At 51.7% G+C, this 18,617-nt stretch overlaps 1 protein-coding gene across 4 annotated transcripts in view; it reads right to left on the minus strand.

The window, feature by feature from the left end:
- Positions 1-2,009: 2,009 nt before the first annotated feature.
- Ears2 (glutamyl-tRNA synthetase 2, mitochondrial) overlaps positions 2,010-18,617 on the minus strand; it is a 30,132-nt gene continuing 13,524 nt past the window's right edge. The window contains exons 6-10 of one of the 4 annotated variants that reach the window (XM_013504806.1): positions 15,974-16,127; positions 15,746-15,876; positions 10,571-10,706; positions 9,763-9,831; positions 2,010-2,317 (exon numbers count right to left, since the gene is read on the minus strand). In XM_013504806.1, coding sequence (XP_013360260.1) covers positions 2,246-2,317; positions 9,763-9,831; positions 10,571-10,706; positions 15,746-15,876; positions 15,974-16,127 — 562 coding nt within the window. In that variant the 3' untranslated portion in view covers positions 2,010-2,245. Of the gene's footprint in view, positions 2,318-9,677; positions 9,832-10,570; positions 10,707-15,745; positions 15,877-15,973; positions 16,128-18,617 lie in introns of those variants that run through there. The other 3 variants (XM_013504807.1, XM_005405096.2, XM_013504808.1) reach the window with 3 other exon arrangements.

Below are 18,617 nucleotides of genomic sequence, written 5' to 3' on the forward strand. Positions count from 1 at the left end.
GAAAAGAGCTCTCAGTGGCCAAGGCTAGCACAGCTTGAGCAGCAGAAGTACTACCAGATTATAACCTAAAGTATAAAATAAATATCCATGAGCCCGCACTGATATAAAACGGTTTAATAAATAAATCAGCGGGGGAGAAGGCTGGGCACGCTAGCACATGCCTATAATCCCAGCTGTTTTGCAGGCCAAGGCAGGAGGGTTGAATGTGCAAGACCAGCCTGATAACTCTGCAAGATTCTATCTCAAAATAAAAATAAAACGGGCTGGAAGCCGGGTGTGGTGGCGCACCCCTGTAATCCCAGCACTCAGGAGGCTGAGGCAGGAGAATCGTTGCAAGTTGGAGATCAGCCTGGGCTACAAAGTGAGCTCAAGGCCAGCCTGAACTGCACAGCGAGACCCTTTCCCCCCACCCCAAAAAAAGGACTGAAGGTGTAGTTTAGTGGTGAGCAGGTGCCTAAATGTGAGGCCTCGCATTCAACACCTCGCATTGCAAAAGGAAAGCAAAGGGGGGAGAAGGGTCAAACCTCCCAAGCAGAAGACTCCAAGCAATTTCCGCTGCTACTGCCTTCCGGAAGAGGGGGAACCTAACTCTTCTCTCCTTAAGGATGGGGGAAGACTTCCTTCCAGCACAGCACAGAAGAGGGCAGGGTGAACTGGACAGTAACTTCACAGTGGAGAAACTGACAGGCACTTCCTCAGCCAGCGGGTCAGGTCAGCAGCAGTCATAAAGCATGTGATCTTCCGTACTCACAGCCAAGATCATGAGAGAACCATCAGATTCCCCCAAAGAGAAAGGCATCCTGCAAAACACTCGGCCAGTGCTCCTCAAAACCGCCCAGGTCACAAATGACGGAGATCTGGGAAGAGCCCAAGGAGCCACCGTGACCAGGCAGAGGGAACAGCACATGCGAAGACCCGACTGCAATGGGAAGGACAGAGCCCCACCGTGAAAAAACAGCCTCATGGTGTCGCCTCTCCAGCCCGAGACTGTGCCCACGCTCCCCTTGTGTGCTTGGCAACCCTGCCTGCCCGGCGTTTTCCTGTTGTGGGGACTTGTCACCCTGTTATGGATAATAATCTTTTTCCTTTGGTCTCTCTGAGACAGGGTCTTGCTACGCAGTTCAGGCTGGCCTTGAGCTCACTTTGTAGCCCAGGCTGGTCTCAAACTCGCGACCACCCTACTGCCTCAGACTCCCGAGGTTTTTTGGTCTTTTTCATTTTGTTTTTGTGGTACTGGGGATTGAAGGGAGGGCCTTCAAACTATGAACTACACACTCAGCTTCCCACCTCCTTTTCTTATTTTGTGACAGTCTCACTAAATTGCCCAGGAGACTTGGCTCAAACGCGTGATCCTCCTGCCTCTGCCTCTCAGTGTACTGGGATTACAGATGTGTACCACCATGCCCATTGACAGCTTTCATAGGTTATATCTAACTCATCTAACTTCTGATACTTTTTTTTCCTGAGAGTGGGTCTTGTAGGAAGATCAGTCTGGCCTTGCACTCACTATGCACTCCCAGTGACTTCCTTGCCTCAGCCTCAGAAGTGCTGGGTCTACTAGAGTGTGCCATCACATCCAAACAATGTCTGGTACAAAACTGGCACAAAATGATCACAGGTGGCCAGACCCCATGCCACCTCCTGCCCTATCGGGCTGATCAGGCCCGCAGTCTCCCAAGCGAGTGGACAGCGAAGGTCTAGATAAATGAGACAAGGGAAATGACTTCAGGCCTCCAGGAGGGACTCACTCTTACAGTTTCAATATTCTCTGAGTTTAGACAAAGACTTCTCTGGGCGGCCCGTATTTATTTGGTTTTCAAACAAAGGAGGGGGATACCCAAGAAAACAGGAATCTGGGCAGGACTTTTCCAAGTAACACATTATGTTAATTCAGAACTGTGTTTGCTCCGGGAAGGCCTTCACAGCAGGAGTGAGATGCCCGCAGCTGCAGTCTCCTTGTAGTTACTTGGGGTTGGAGCCAGACGTCCTCAGCTGTGGCCTTGTTTTGTCCTCTGAGGTGTCACAGCTTCCCAGGCCAGTGCAGGCCTCCGTGGTGACCAGGGACTCACAGAGGTTTACTTACTATGAGCCCACTGCCTATCTTCAGACAAGGGCCTAAGCTTCGGACAACTCACAAGTGAACACGGAAAGCCAACTGGTTAACATTAAATCCTGCTCAGAGCCACTTTGCAGGGGTCCCCAACACTGCCCAGCACCAGGCAGCAGTGGGGTTAATGACACTGTGTCACTCTGCAGTTCTTTCCCTGGGCCTGAGATGTGCATCCTCTACTGTCCTCCAAGCTGTCCCAGCGCCGGGCTGCCAGATTTAGTGAAAGAAAATATCAGAATCCCGGGTCAATCTGAATTTCAGGTAAGCAACAAGTAATTTTCTTAGTATATTTCCCAAATATTGCATGGGATATATTTATGCTAATTTTCTTTTTCTTTTTGTCTTTTTGAGACAGGGTCTCGCTATGCAGTTCTGGCTGGCCTTGAACTCACTTTGTAGCCCACGCTGGTTTTGAACTTGCAACGATTCTCCTGTCTCAGCCTCCCGAGTGCTGGGATTACAGGTGTGCGCCAGGGAATTTTCTTAATTACTGTTGCTGACCTGAAATTAAACTCCTCTGGGACAGGCTCTGAAATCCTCTCCCCTCCCAGTGATATCTTATCTGTGCTGCTTCACGCGCCCCCCCATACCGCCACCACTCTCACAGTCGTACTATTACAATTCTTAGTCTCCCTGGGGCCTGAGCTCTCTGAGGGCCTTTTGCGTTCATTTTCCACTTTTTAAAGCTTAACAAATATCAACCAAGCAATGAAGGTGGTGAATGTCTGTTGGCAAGTCCCATCTTAGTTTTCTGCACACGCTAAGGTCGAGCACACAGTGTTTGCCCCACAAACGAATGAAGACTGGATGGAAGCCATTCATAGCGGCGCACACCTGGAATCCTAGTACTCAGGAGGCTGGGGCAGAGGGTCACTGCAGTCGGAGGCCACTCTGGACTACACAGTGAGTTCAAGGCCAGCCTGCACCACAAAGCCCCCTTGTCTCAAAACAGAGTCTGGGGGCTGGGGATTTAGCTCAGCGGCAAAAGCGCCTGCCTGGCAAGCGCAAGGTCGTGAGTTCGGTTCCCGGTACCAGAGAAAAAAAAAAAAAAAAAACAGAGTCTGGATGGAGGCAGCCCAGACCAGTTCTCCAGACAAAAAGGAGCCTTCCAGTGTTAGGGTCTCCTATTGCGGGACTGGGAGAGGAGGAGAAGGCAGAGCTGACCTCCCGGCTTGCGTGGAAAGGCTGAGACTCCAACCTTTTGCCCAGATATGAAGGAGCTGGAATCCCCCAGCAGCACAGAGATTAATGACTGCAAAGCCAAACCTGCACTGCCCTCTCACGTAAAAACCACACTCACATCACGAGACTTACTAACAATAGCAGCCACCAGGATGTGCGGTTCCGGCACACTGCAAAGCACTGCTCTTCCCTGACAGGGCCTTTGGCAGAGGCTGCACTGGACACCTGACTGCACACCCTGGTCATCTGCTCAGCCAGGTGTGTCTGGGTTTTTACTTCCACTATGTAAATGGGCGCCATTCTGAGCACTGGGGGTACAGCGTTACATGAGACACAGGGGGTTCCCGCACTCACGGACCTTAGTCTAAAACAAAACACTACAGGGGCTGGGGATTTAGCTCAGTGGCAAAAGCGCCTGCCTGGCAAGCGCAAGGTCGTGAGTTCGGTTCCCGGTACCGGAGAAAAACCAAAAAAAAAAAAAAAAAAATAAAACAAAACACTACAGAACTAGCTGGGTGTGGTGGCACACACCTGGAACCCAGCACTGGGGAGGCTGAGGCAGGGGGATCAGCATGAGTTCAATGTCAGCTTGGTCAACTGTGAGTTCAAGGCCAGCCTGAACTATATAGCTTGACCATGTCTCAAAAACCACCAAAAAACGCAGAATTACTGATATAGCTGTTTCCACCACTGTCCTGTGAGCTTTGCAAACAGGGTGAGAACCACTGGCGCAGAGGCCTTCCTGCGAAGTCGACACGGGGCTTCGGTCTGCCGGCTAGGAAGGAAGAGGCAAGGCAAAGGCAAGCAGGGCGGGCACAAGTGCTCCAGACGGGGAGGAGCAGCCCGGGCGGCGGAGCAGCCCCAGGGGCCCCAGCTAGGTGGGAGGCTGAGGCAGAGGGACTGCAAATTCGAGGCCAATCTGGGCAACTCAGCAAGATCCTGCATCAAAATTTTAAAAAATAAAGAGGCGAGGGTGTAGCTCAGCGGCAGAATGTCTGCCAAGCCCTGCACTGGCCCTGTACTGCAAACAGAACTCTTTCCCCAGACACGCGTCCCACTGGCTGTGCTTCTGTGGAGAACCCTGCGGAGGGAACACAGCTCTGCAGGAACAACCTCCCCCTCCCTGTCCAGTCGGCCCCTTCCAGGGCCCTGCTCCAATCCCTCTTCGGCAAAGCTGCTGCAATACCCTTGCAAAAATAAAAAAGAACTTAGAAAAATAAACCAATCTGATCAGTCGCTTCCCTGCTGAACACACTTCAAGGCTCCTCATCTTCTGCCTCGGGAAGACCCAGTCCTTGTCTTCACTAACCCACCCCCATGCCGTTCAGGGTCCGTCCACCCCCAGACCAGGCCGGTCACGCATGTCAAGGAGAAGCAGACCCCACTCTCAGCTCTGGGCCAGACTGATCTTCAGGAACGCTCACCTCCCCAGCAGTGAAGGGTTCAAAAATGCAGAAGTCAAGGCGGGAGTTTCCTGGCTTCTCAGAGAGAACAGCTCAGAAGGCCCTCCCCCACCCCACCCCCCCGGCACGGAGGAGGAAGCACAGAGCCCGACAGCTTCAAGCAGCCAGCTCCAAACAGGCACCCAGGCTGCCACTGCGGGGGCTCAGCCGAGCGAGAGGTGGACACCCTGGGGCCTCACTGCTTCACTAAGTCAACCAGCCCCGGAGCCTGTCACGTGGGCCAATAAATCTTGTCTAAGCGGGCTGGAGTCTGGACTTCGCTATCTTTGTCCGACAGTATCTTCATCTTAATCTTACTCAGCAAAGAAAGGCCGCTCCGTCCCGGTCTCTACCTGGTTTCTCAACAGCATCTACCTCTCCCCCAGATTCCGGTTCCAGCCAGGCCCAACTATCATCCCTTTCCTTGGAAAACTCTTCTCTTTTTTTTTTTTTTCCTTTGGTTTTTCTCCGGCACCGGGAACCGAACTCATGACCTTGCGCTTGCCAGGCAGGCGCTTTTGCCACTGAGCTAAATCCCCAGCCCTGGAAAACTCTTCTAACCTGCTTCCCAGGGAATTCCTACCCAGCCCTCAGCACCTACTCCAAAGGTGACTTTATAGACTAAGTTCCTTGTCTGAAAATAATAAGAGTTTTCTCCTCTGCCCTGCAATCCCAGCTACTCAAGAGGCTATGGCATGATGGACATGGTAGAACGTGCCTGTAATGCCAGAGCTCAGGGGCACAGCAGGAGGCTGAGGCAGGAGGATCACTCCAAGCTTGAGATCAGCCTGGGCTACACAGTGAGTATGAGGTCAGTGTGAATTACATAGTGACCCTGTGAACCTCAGCAGGATGACGGATTTGATCCCCAGCTGAGCAAGTTAGTGAGATCGTCTCAAAATAAAAACTACAGAGCTGAGGGTGTAGCTCAGTGTGAAGCCAAGATCCTCAGGACTGAAGAAAAAGTTCCCTCCTCTAGACCCTTCTATCACCTTTTTCAGCAAAGCTTCTTTTTCTCAAAAGTTGTTATCCTGGTCCCTGAGAAGGAAAAAAATTTGTCAAGAGACAAAGATATATTCCTCCACACTGAAACACCCCTCTTTCTAACCTCTCCATCAAGTCTTTGACAAAGCTGAATTCAATGCAAAAATTATAGGCAATGAGCTAAACATGGGAGTCCAGGCCTGTAATCACCCGACTGAGAGGCCGAGGCAGGACAGCAAGTCTGAGCTGAGCTTAGGCAATTCAGCAGAACACAGGCTACTTAAGCTGCGGCACAAAAGGAAGGTGATTCAGCTGTAGGGAGGGGCTGTTCTCAGCCATGTGCAGACACAGAGACAGCAGTGGGAGACAGGGGAAGCAGAGGCACAAACGTCCGAGACCACGCAGGTACGGAAGGACGGACGAGGAGTAACCGCCCTGTACTTGCAGGCAGAGCCCCACTCATCACGAGGCCTGGGGCAGGGTCGTCCTCTGGATCTGCCGACCCCTCCTCGCCACCCCCTGGGTGGGACTGGGAATTGAGCTTAGAACCTTTGGACTGAGCTGTACCCTCAGCCCTTTGTTTTTCTGAGGCAGGGTCGTGTTAAATTGCCCATGCTGGGGTTGAACCAGCAATCTCTTGCTTCAGCCTCCCAGAGTGCTGGGATTACAGGTGTGCCGCTCTGCCCATTTTATTTGCTTGAAACAGGGTCTCACTCTGAAACTCAGACTGGCCCTAGACTCGCTCTACATGTCGCCCAGGCTGCCCTCTAATTTGTAATCCTCCTGCTTCAGCCTCCATAGTACTGGGGTTTCACGTGTGTGTCACCACACCGGGCTAGAAGCTTTGATGCCACTTAAGAGTCAAAAATTGGGCTTGAACTTTTCACTGTCATAGGTCTGAGTTTAAAACCTGGCCTTGCCTAAGTGTCGTTTAACTTCTCAGGGTTTCAGCTGTCCTATCCATAACACACAGGAGGGGGAGATGAAGAAGGCGGTGAAGATCACCACCGCTTGCTCAGGAGGTTCTGAGGTTACTGAGATGCAGGGCTAAAGCCTTTCCCCAGCATCTGAACCGGCGCCCTGCTGCCAAGGTTGATACAAGTACACAGCCGCTGCTATTATTCTGTCTTCTTTCTCCAGTAACCACCTCCTTCCTGCCCTTACCCCTTCCTCCGGCAAAAGGCCCCTCGCGTTCCTTGGGAACTTCTCCTCCACTGGATATAATCCCTGTGGGCTCCATATTCCCGGCTAAGGAAATGCAAATGACCTCAGTCGCCAACTAGACGCACTGAGAATCTCAGTCTTTCCTCAGTCATCCAAAATGGGAGGAACAAACCCAGGGAGATGAACAGCACCAACTATGCTGACTTGTGCCCACCGCAGAGCTCAGACAGGACCAGGGCCAGCTCGACGCCTGGTTCTTCTTTTCCAGGATCTGGTTCTCTGCCTTCTCCATGGATTCTTTGACTCTCAGAATCTCAAATAAACTTTAGAGCTAGCTTCCACTCCTGGCTTGAAGAACTTACACACGATGTACTTTGTAAGCAGACCGGAACTCTAAGAGGCTTAACAAACTCTAACTGCTGTCCCCACTCCTCCAGGCAAGAGAATGGTAGCTAACTACTACTAGGTAACAAGAGCCCCCACTCCCAAGTGACCTTAAACAGTAAACATTTACTATCTCACAGTCCTTGTGTGTCTGTAACTCCAGAGAGCACTGCCGAGTAGCTCGGCTCTGGGTGTCCCATGAAGGTTACAGTCAAGAAGGTAAGAGCCCAGCCCGGGCAGTTTCGCAAGGCCCTGTCTCAAAATAAAAAAAGGCTGGGGGTTAGCTCAGTGCAAAGGTGCTGGTTTCAGTCCCCAGGACTGCCACAAAAACCCCAGTCAGCCAGGAATGCAGTCATCTCCGTAGTCAGCCGGAGCTGCAGGATCTTCCAGCACAGCCCACTCAGAGCTCTCCAGAGAATCCCGCCACTGTGCTGTATGAGTGCTTTATGATGTAGAAGCAGCAGTCCCCCAAAGTACGGCACTCAAGAAAAGGTGGGGGACCGGGCACACAGCTCAGTGGCACAGTGCCTGCCTGGCAAGTGTAAGGTCCTGAGTTCGACTCCCAGTACCAAAAAAAAGGAGGGAAGGGACAGCTGGCATAGTGGGACACACTGCAATTCCAGCACTTGGGAGGCTGACGCAGGAGGATCACAAGTTTGAGGACAGCCTAGGCTATATAGGAAGTTCAAAACTGGACTGGATTATTTATCCAAACCATGTTTCAGAAAAAGAAAAGAAAAAAAAAAAGAGAGGCCACAATGGATTTTATGACGAGGCCTCACAAGTCAAGCTCTATTTTTTTTTTCCCTTTGGTTTTTTGAGACAGGGTCTCGCTATGTAGTTTAGGCTGGCCTTGAACTATATAGCCCAGGCTGGCTTTGAACTCACAGCAATCCTCCTGCCTCAGCCTCCGGAGCACTGAGTTACAGACGTGCGCCACCACGCTTGGCTATCCTTTCAACAGCCTCCTGGCTACACAAGCTGGCCCTAGTAACTGCGGACAGCACATACACCAAGGGCATGATTCCCAGGAGGCTAAGAACACAGAGGGACACACAGACGTGGCTGCCTAGAGGGGGAGACCAGCAGCCTTGGGGAGCTTTTGTACCCACAGTCACCAGCCTTCTTGCATGTCAGCTATTCCTAGTCACCCCAAGAAGACATCCCATCAAAATCTGCAGATCACTTTCCAGTACTGGCGGAAGAAGAGGTAGATATAAAAACACCACACAAAATCAGTAGGGTGGAGGTTTCCAGTCCATGGACCAAGTCTGGAGAACCAGAACGGGACAACCTTTAGGGAAGGACACAAATCTGCCCCTAGGTCTAAGGACAAAGAGTAGCACAGAGCACCAGCGCTTCCCCTTGGCCCACGAGTAACCTCCTCCTGTGCAATCCTCAAGGACGGCCTGGCATCCAGGTTGGCCCTGGTTTTGTCAATCATCTGTTACTGCCCTACCTCCGACTGGGTAAGGGCTGAACTGCGTCCCCCGCAAGTTTACCTGTTGAAGGCCTACCCGCTAGTACCACAGAATGTGGACTGTATTTAGAAATAGGCCTTTAAACAGCTATCAAGTTCAAGTGAAGCTGTTAGGGTGTGCCCTCATCTAATCTGACTGACACCCAGGAAGATTAGAACACACACAGAGAAACCGGGGAGGGGTGTGCCCAGAGGGAAGACCCTGGGAAGACCCAGCTAAAGACAGCTGTCTGCAGGCCCAGCCAGAAGAGAAACCAACCCTGCTGCCCCTGGACCTTGGGCTTCCGGCTTTCACAACTGCGAGAAATAAATCTCTAGTTCTACGATTACCTAAGCCTCTGGCCTATTTTGGGATGTTAACTCTGTGAACCAATCCCCTAACCTCCACTGCAACGTGGTAAAAGGCCAGATACAAGGCATCCTGCCCAGGGTCAAGGAGGTGAGTGGATCTTACGTTTTATATCCAGATGCACCTTGAAGTCGCACTCCCTCCCAGGTGGAGCTTGTGGGAAGTGACTGACCAGCGGGTTAGTCCACTGATGGCTACGGCTACACGGCACGGCGGGAGGCAGGGCCTGGCTGCAGGGGTGGGTCACTGGGAGCCTGGCTGTAAGGGCCTACTCCCTCCCCCTCCCCTAACCGTCCTCTTTCTCCTCCACCCCGCCGCCCCGCCTTGGAACCAGGCGACTACGGACCACAGTCTCTACACACTGAGCTAAATAAGCCTCTCCTCCTTAGAGGTGTGGGTGCTGGGTACTGCGCCTCAGTGACGAGGAGGTAACTCAGACAGCAGAGCTAGGCTTCCCTGGCCAAGCGACGAGGACAGGCCTGCTGTCGAGCCACCAGTGCACCGTGTGTGCTCCGAGATTCTGTTCCACTCTGGGCTCCTCGATCCCTTCCCTTCGTTTACGAGCCCCAGGCCGCCTCCACCTTGCCTCCGAAGACAGCTTCCCAGTCCACAGGCTCCCGGGGCCACCTCCAGCGCCCCCTGCGTCTTCTCCCTAGCTGGAAAGCACCTTCTGGATCCGTCCCCGCACCTCCTTTGGTCCCAAGCACACCATCATTTCAGCGACAGGAGGTCCTTGCTGAGAACAAAAAGAGAAAGTATCACCTTACTGTCTCACCCTGCCTAAGGAACTGATGCCCCGCCTGCCTGCAGAAGTCACCCCTGGGCCAGCCCCAGCCCCAGCCTGCATTCCAGCGAGCAGAGTTTGCATTTTATTTTATTATAACTGATTTTAGTTTTTTTGTTTTGTTTTGAGACAGGGTCTCACCATGTAGGTCAGGCTGGCCTTGAACTCATTATATAGCCCAGGCTGGCTTTGAACTTAAAACTCACAGCAATCCTCCTGCCTCAGCCTCCGGAGTGCTGGGATTACAAGCACGTGCCCCCTATGCCCAGCAGAGTTTGCTTTTTTTTTTTTTTTTGAGACAGGGTCTCGCCAATGCAGTTCAGGCTGACCTTGAGCTCACTTTGTAGCCCAGGTGAGTCTCGAACTCGAAATGGTCCTCCTGCCTCAGCCTCCTGAGTGCTGGGATTACGAGAGTGCGCCACCACGCCCAGCTGTTTTCCCACATTAAGCAGTGCTGCTGTGTCTGTTATCCTCAGTAACGGGAAGGCCCAGGAGGCAGGGATTAGATGTGCTCTGTGGACTGCTGCATCCTCTGCACATCCCAAGGCGCTCGTACGCAGTATGCCCTCAAGAAAGTGTCTGTTTAATGACTGGAATACTCGCAGAAGTGAGCGTGGTGCCTGCCAGTGGAAGTCAGGCGAAAGGGTAACGAGGGGCTTGAGGAACAGGCCAGCCCGCTGCCCGGCCTCACCAGCTGTCCACTGAGCGCCACGCGGAGGAGTTTCATCACAGTGCTGTGCTTGGTGCCCTCCAGCCCTTCTGACAGCTTCTTCAGCTCTCCGTTCAGCACGGCTTGCGTTACGTCTGTATCAGATCTCTCTAAAAGCCTAGAAAAAGGGCAGCTCGTAAGGCAGCTACATGGCCAATGGCAAGAGGGTAGGAGGGAAAACTTCACAAGATTATTGCTCAACTACACTGTAAGCCTGGTTTGGCGGGTAGAGGAGACGGCTACCATCCAAGCTGGAAAAAGAAAAGCAACGAAGGGACCACACGCGGTGCTAATCAAGCAAGTGGGCATAATGGAGGGGGTTTAAGAGAGCGCCATAATAAGCGGGCTTACTAATTGGTATTTCTGGGTCATATAATCACTATGTCCCAATTTTTTTACCTATAAAGTAGGGATAATAATAGTATTGAACAACACATGGTTATGCTGGGGAGTTAGAACTTGTAAAGTGCTAAGTACAGTACCTGAAACATGTGGCAAATACTCAGAAGTATTAGATTTTACATTTCAATACAAAGTTTAAAAATTAGCCGATAATTTACTGCATGCAAGAGCTCAGAGACATCGCAAGAGGATCTGAAAAGAAACCCAGGAAGGGCTTACATAGAGGATGAAAGAAGGGATGATTCCTGGGAAGTTCTCTGAAACAGAGCTTGAAGGATGGAAGACTGGTTAGAGGAGGCTAGGTGCGGAGGCACATGCCTGTAATCCCAGCGCCCATGTGGCTGAGGCAGGAAGATCACCATGAGCTCAAGGCCAGCCTGCACTACTTAGCAAAGACCCTATCTCCTAAAACTAAACCAAAGCAAACCAACAAACAAAAACCCCAACTGGTCAGAGGAAACCTCTTTGGGAATGTAGCATCGAAGAGCAGAAAGAAATCAGGAGACCCCGGGTCAGGAACAGCTCTCCACCACCTTGCTATAAACCTTTCTTTCTTCACAAATTGAAGCACTTCAGGATGTAAAACTCCAGTAGGGCACCAACCACCCTGTAGCTGAGACCCACTCCCAAAAGCGTGTTTGTTTCCAGAAACAGCCCCTTTCAGGGGGGGCTGAACTCCGTAAACCATCTGAGTCAGCGGGAGATGGGAGTAGCATGGGTGAGTGTAGTTCACAGCAACTGCCCAGCTCCCCTAAGATCTGACCTGAGATTTCGACTGCAAACGCCTAAGAGTGACAGAGGCTGGAGATCTTCACTGCTACGGACGATGTGTGGTGTCAGTTCTGACACCGCCTGCTCCCATGGGGCCCACGTAATCAACGGTCAGCCCGGCGTGAGTACCACCGGCTCAGGGAACTGGGCTTGTGAGTGCCTCGCCACACACTGCCTCTCAGGGCACACAGACCTTCACCGACCGACTGACACTCAGCCAACGAGCTCCAGTCCATGACCATTCTCACCGCACCACTGCTGTGGTCTACACGCTTGTCTCCCAGTTTAGATGTTAAAATCCTAATCCACAAAGTGATGGTTTTGTTTTTTTTTTTTTTCAGGGGGGGTTGTCTTTTTGAGACAGGGTCTCACTATGCAGTTCAGGCTGACCTTAAACTCACTCTGTAGCCCAGGCTGGCCTTGAACTCACAGCAATCCTCCCACCTCAGCCTCCGAGTGCTGGGATTACAGGCATGCACCACCAAACCCAGCCTAACAATGTGATGATTTTAGAAGGTGGGTATCGGCAGGAGGAAATGGGCTTAGTACCCATATAAGAAAGACCCCAGGGAAACCTTATCCTTTCTGCCAGGTGAGGACACAGAAGGAAAAGGGCCCTAAAAGCCTGCCCTTACAGACATTCAGTTGGCTGAGACCCCAACCCTGGACTTCCAGTCTCCAGAGCTGGAAGAAGTAACTGCATGCAAGCCATCCAGTCTGCTGTATTTTGTTAGAGCAGCACCACTGGATAAAGACAATCGTCATGCTGCGCCTAGTGGCGCAAGCCTGTCATCCCAGCACTTGGGAGGCTGAGGCACGATGATTGTTGCAAGTTTAAGGCCAGCCTGGGCAACAAAGAGAGTTCAAGGCCAGCCTGAACTGCACAGTGAGACCTTGTTTCAAAAAAACAAAACAAAAAAATCGTCAACAGGGCCACTTGATCACTGCTACTTATGAAGTCATGGGGACAAAATACTAAAAATATAAAATGAATATGGGAAAAAATACATACTTTCCCTAATGCCACTGCTGGGAAGCAGGCTAAGGAACTAATGAAGGGATGAAGGCCCCAGGCAGCGACTAATGGCAACTCAGGGCGCGTCAGAGCTGGCCCAGGGCTTGGCATGGGCGCAAAGGGACTTCTAGGGATCTGGCAGTGTCTGAACATTTAGGTGTTGGCTTTCCTGACTGGACTGGAAATCTCAGTGCTTCTGAGTCTAACCAAACGGCCGGGATGAGAAGTTAGCATGTTGAGTCTTGGTGAATTAGAACTAATGGCCCCTACTGTGGCATGTCCTAAATTAAGAGAGTATTATTGATAATAATAGCTCTTGGGAATTCATCCTGGAAATGTACTTGCCAATACACTTTAACGTCTATGCCAGCTTATTCAGTTCAGTGCAGCCTTATTTGTAACAGAAATGTTTGGAAGAAACACAGCTATCTAGCAGTAAGAGATGTGTTAAATAATTTATGGCACAGCTGTACAATGAAATACATTTAGCTATAGCAGACACTGAGGGCACGCTCCAAGTACTGGACAAATCACGCCTGCATTCCCAGCTATTTAGGAGGTGGAGCGTTAGGGTTGAGTCTAGAAGCTCAGCTGAGTAACTCAGCAGTTCTACATCCTGGGGTGGAAAGGACCTGTCTTACCGCTCTAGGACGTTGTTCATTGTGTCAACTTGAGAAGTTTAAAAGTTCAACTAAGTGACTCAGCAGGGAGCCAGGGTCCTCACTTTGTGAACATTCTCAGCTTGTGGAAGAGGAGGGCAGGGAGATGGTGTAGGCGTGGGCGGAGAGCCCATACAGAAAACAAAGGAGGAAAAGGGCTGCCGACCCCCGTGTGCTCTCGCTGCTTGTGCTGTCTTCCGCTGTCATGAACTATTGCCCCTGTGCCAAGCCACTGCCTTGGAGCCAGCTGATTACAGACTGAAACCTCCACAAACTGAGCTAAATAAACTTCTCCTCCCTTAATTTTAAGTGTGGGCATTTTGTCCCAGCAAAGAGGAAAGTACCCAAGACACTGAGGAAGAGGGACAGAATGAGCCTAATTTGGAGCCAGGCTGGGTGACACAGTGAGAGACCCCATCTCTTTAGAGAACAACAACAACAAGAATATATATTGTTAAGTGGAGAAACATCTAAAGAAACAGATTGGTATTACTGTAGAGTGCAGGGGGATAAGAGGATTATTTAGATGTAAGTAAAAGTAGTGGTTCTGCAACTGCGCAGATAGAGGAAAAGGATTAAGAGGAGGACTTCCAATATATACTTCACTCCCCCGTAATGCCTACATTTTAAACTGAGATCTAAAAGGTTTGAATTATCATTAATACAAATAGTATACTTAAAACAGAAAACTGGAAGTCCAGCGCTCCACATACACACCCTTGAACATGCAGACACTTCACACAGCAAACTGTGAAGTGCTGCTTCTCTGGAGGAGACTGGACAGGGAGGGAGGACTCATTTTTCCCATAAACTCTCTTACATCATTTGGATTTTTTTTTTTTCCTACACATGTGTTTTTATCTCTTCCAGATATTTATTATAATAATACATTGAAGGCTTTTAGGTATCAGGCAATGTCCAGCCACTTTTTGCACAGGAAAAGCAACAGAAAATAGAGTTAGATGTATGATTGTTGGACCTAGCCTGCCTGGGTTTAAATCCCTGCTCCTCCAAGTTTTTGTTTTGTTTTGTTTTAATTTCTGTAAGAGTAGGAACATTTACTGGGGAAAAGGACTGGGGACTAGGCACAGCTCCTGAGACACAGGAGGGGTCTCAAGTGGGTTGCTCTCCTCCAAGTTCTTAGTTGTATTCCTTTGGACAAGTTACTTAACCTTTTTATCACCTGACGTTTTTATCTGTAAAAATGGGGGAAATGACACTAGTTACTTATTAGGTTGCTATGAATTTAAGCGTATGTACATATGTATTTGTTGTTGTTGTGTTTTGTGAGACAGGGTCTGGCCACGTAGTTCAGGCTGGCCTTGAACGCACCATGTAGCCTGAGCTGGTTTCGGCCCCCAAGCGCTGGGACTGCAGGCAGGCACCCCCAGGCCTGGCTCCGCCTTTCTTACACAGCAACAGAATATTTAGCTAGGCACGTGGCTGGCAAATTTTTGAACGACACTTTCTGGATACCCTGGCAGCTTGGTGTGGCCATAAAACACAGTTCTACCCAGAGAATACGGGTAGAAGTGGCACGCGCAGCTTGTGAGTGAGGTCTGGAGAAGCGTCCTGTCCTCTCCTCCTCTAGCTGAATGGGGGCCTGTCCATGAGCCGCTGCGGAGCACGCAGACGAGAGGAACACAGAGAAGCAGCGCGCACCAGACAAGGGGGACGCTGCTCACTCCTAGCGCCTCCTGCAGGCGGCACGGGGACAGACGCACTTCTGTCCCTTTCCGGCAGAGGACCCTGCCGAGCACCCGCTGAGTACAGAGCCTTTGCAGGAGCAGCCGGCACGGGGAGGGCAGCAAGGTCAAAGGCGCGGAGAGGAAGTGGGTCTTGGCCGTGGTGCGGGCCTTACACTGAACGGGTCTTCAACCGGACACTTCCAGCCCTTGTAATTACATAAACAATCACTCCCGTTGCTTCAGCCAGCCCTGGCTGCATTTCCTGCCACTGTAATCAAAAGAATTCCGCTGTTCTTACAGGAAGAACTAGTAGGATCTCTCCCTTATAGATAAGGCAGTGGGGGCACAGCGAGATTTTACTTGGCCGAAGTCAAGTCACCTAGGCGAGAAGACACGACAGGGTGACTAGGTGGCAGAGTGGGACTAACGCCAGCGGGGCAGGCCACTGAACCCGCTCTCTATGTCCACGGAGAGCCAGCGTCCTCCGCCTTGTCCTCTACACCTAGGAAAGCAAGCAAGGGGGCACTCTGGGCGGCTGTGGGTGGTGCCGGAGCCCAACAGCTGGGAAGCAGAGGAGGGGGCCGCAGGAGGGGGCAGGCGAGGAAGGGCGGGAGGCGCCTACCCCAGCACGCGCTTGCTGATCTCATCCACCTTCTCGGAGACGGCGCTTAGCTGCGCTCGGCCCACAGCAGGGCGAGTCCACAAGTAAGAGTACGCCGGGGCGACCAACTCCTGCAGGCGGCAGATGTGACCCTAGGGAAGGAGGCAGTCAACGCCCGCAGTGGGGACGGAGCTCCGCGAACACACGGCACAGGAGAAGGAATGGCGCGACTTCCCGAAGGCCCCATACCTGTCGCAGCAAGATGATCCTCTCCACATACGCGGGATCAAGCACATCCCTGTTCTGCAGCTGGGTCCCAAACGTCTCCTCCACCAGGGCCTGCAGCTTCCCCACCAGCTGGGGCCTCTGGGTCTCACTGCTCACCAGCCGGCGGAGGTGCAGCCTGGGGTACAAGTCAAGGGGTCACCTGCTGCGGGCTCCTCCAGCCCCCTTAAACCCCACCTCCCCAGGGCAAGGGACAAGCCACGTAAGTCATCTCCAGCCCCACTGCAGAGCAGCAATTTCTCCACATTTACAAAAGGAAAGGGATCTGCGACCATGAACAGCCAGCCTGAGAGCCCAGCAACCTGGAGACATGCATTGTTTGCAGAGTAGCTGACTTTCACTTTTTGTAATGGCAGTGGGGATTAAATTCAGGAGTGCCCTACCACTGAGCTACATACCCAGACCTTTATTTTTCCAGACAGGGTCTCACTAAATTGCTCAGGCTGGGCTCGAACTTGCCATCCTCTTGCCTCAACTTCTAAAAACCTGGAATTACAGTCATGTTCTACCATGCCTGGTTCTTTTTCATTTTTAATCTTGCAGCTCTGGGGCCAGAACCCAGGGCCTTGTGCATGCGGGGCACTCTTACCACTGAGCAATACCGAACCCAGGAGCTGGAACTTTAAAGTAGGAAGGCACCACATGAGAGTTCTAGTTTCTCCCGAGAAATGCGAAGATCTGCTCCAACGGGCCCTCATGCTTTGCAGCCGGAACGGGCTGGAACAGGGCGGAGGCCCAGTCCACCTGTCCCGCTGCTGTCTGGCCTCTTCCCTGCCTTGCTCCCTCCTCTGTGGTACCTGCCTGGCCTGTACAGGGGCCTAAGCTCACAAAGCAGAGTCCGGAGGTGTCTGTCTCCTAGCCTTGTTTAAATTATGGAGCTTGGCACAAAAGGAGAGGATTTGGAGAAGCTAGTTTGAATTAGGGTTCGTAGTTTAAAAATTTGGATTATCTTGTCAGTGTACGTTTTCTCCCTTTCAGAGTTTTTTGTTTGAGACAGGGTCTCACTACGTAGTTCAGGATGGCCATGAACTCACTACATTGTCCAGGTCAGCCTCAAACTCAGGGCGATCCTCCTGCCTCAGCGTGGGCCACCAAGCTTGGCTTTTTTCTTTTTTCTCAGGTGGAGTCTCAGCTGGGTATTGCGGCAGTCACAGGTATCAGGAGGCTAAGGCAGAAGTATCCCAACCTTGGGGCCAGCCGGGACTCGTCACCAAGTTCAAGGCTGGCCTAGATTACATACTGAAAGCCTGTCTCAAAAGCAAAGTGGAAGGAGGGCTCTCTTTGAGAGAGCTGGCCTCAGACTCATGACCTCCTGCCCCAGCCTCCTGAATAGCTCCAGTTACTGGCATGCGTCTCTGCACCCCACATCCAAAGTTCTTATTTTTTCAGTATTTTTGGTACAGGGTCTCATTATATAGATTAAGCTAGGCTTGAACTTACTCTCCCCCTGCCTCAGCCTCCACGTTGCTGGGATTACAGGCACCAACCCATCTGGGCTTTCCAGACTTCTTTCAACTGCCCGAGCCTCTCCTTTGAAAGCAGTAAAGCCTGCAAGACTGCAACCCTCAAACTAGGCCCCGCCCTCCGCAGCCTCCTGGCTGCCTTCTCCTCCTGGTGGGGTCAGAGACCAGGAAGCGTGAACGAGCGGGAGGCGGGGCCCTTCTGAGAAGTGTAAAAGGATGAGCGCTATGGGAAGGTATCGGGAATGCAGACTCCCCACCAAAAAAAATTTTTTAAACTGACCCTCACACCTATAATCCCAGAACAGTACTCAGAGGCTGAGGCAGGAGGACTGCTGCGAGTTTGAGGCCAGCCTAGGCTGGACAGTGAGTTCAAGGCCAGCCCGAACTGCACAGTGAGATCCTATCTCAAAAAAGCCCAAACTAACAAAAAATGTTTTAAACCGTGCCCGTACGCCCAGTTGGGGAAGAAGGGCTACATGCTGAGGCCCAGCCTGGGAAACCTCATGACTTTGTGAGTCTCTCAAAAAGAGAAATAAAACAGGGCCAGGCTGTAGCTCAATGCTAAGGCCCTGGGTTCAATTTCAGTGCTGGAAAAAAGTTAATAAATAAACAGGTATTACGGAAAACACATGAAAGCAGTGCTGAAACTTTTCCTAGAACTCCTCACCACAGACGGAAAAGTACAAAGGAGAAGTATCAGTAGGCCCGCGTGGCCACACTTGAAATAACACATGCACCGTCTAGGATCTGGGACACAGTGAGTGACAGATACACGGTAATTACTATTTTCACACACGAGTACCTCCACTGCTACGCCACTACTATCTATCACTGTATCTCCCACTATTTCTGTGGTAGTCATGGCAGTGGTTTGGCTGTAGAAACGTCGGAGGTAACAGCGTTGGCTGTGTTAGGCTCTAAGCAGCAACCCCAACGACCCAGCCCTGCCCGATCCACACGTACGCGGAAGTCCGGCTCCATCCTCAGGGCACCTCTGGGCCCAGGGAGGACTGGAGTGGATCAGAGCGCCTCCCCACCCCGCCACACTGTCCCGACTGTCACCTGCTTCACACTGAGCGCGGGAGAAGTGCAGGCTGTCCCTAACACGCACGCCGCGCCCACACTGCACACCCCAAGCCGGCCGC

This window comes from Chinchilla lanigera, unplaced genomic scaffold, assembly GCF_000276665.1.
Source record: "Chinchilla lanigera isolate Chin_1 unplaced genomic scaffold, ChiLan1.0 scaffold00092, whole genome shotgun sequence".
Classification (NCBI taxonomy): Eukaryota; Metazoa; Chordata; class Mammalia; order Rodentia; family Chinchillidae; genus Chinchilla; species Chinchilla lanigera.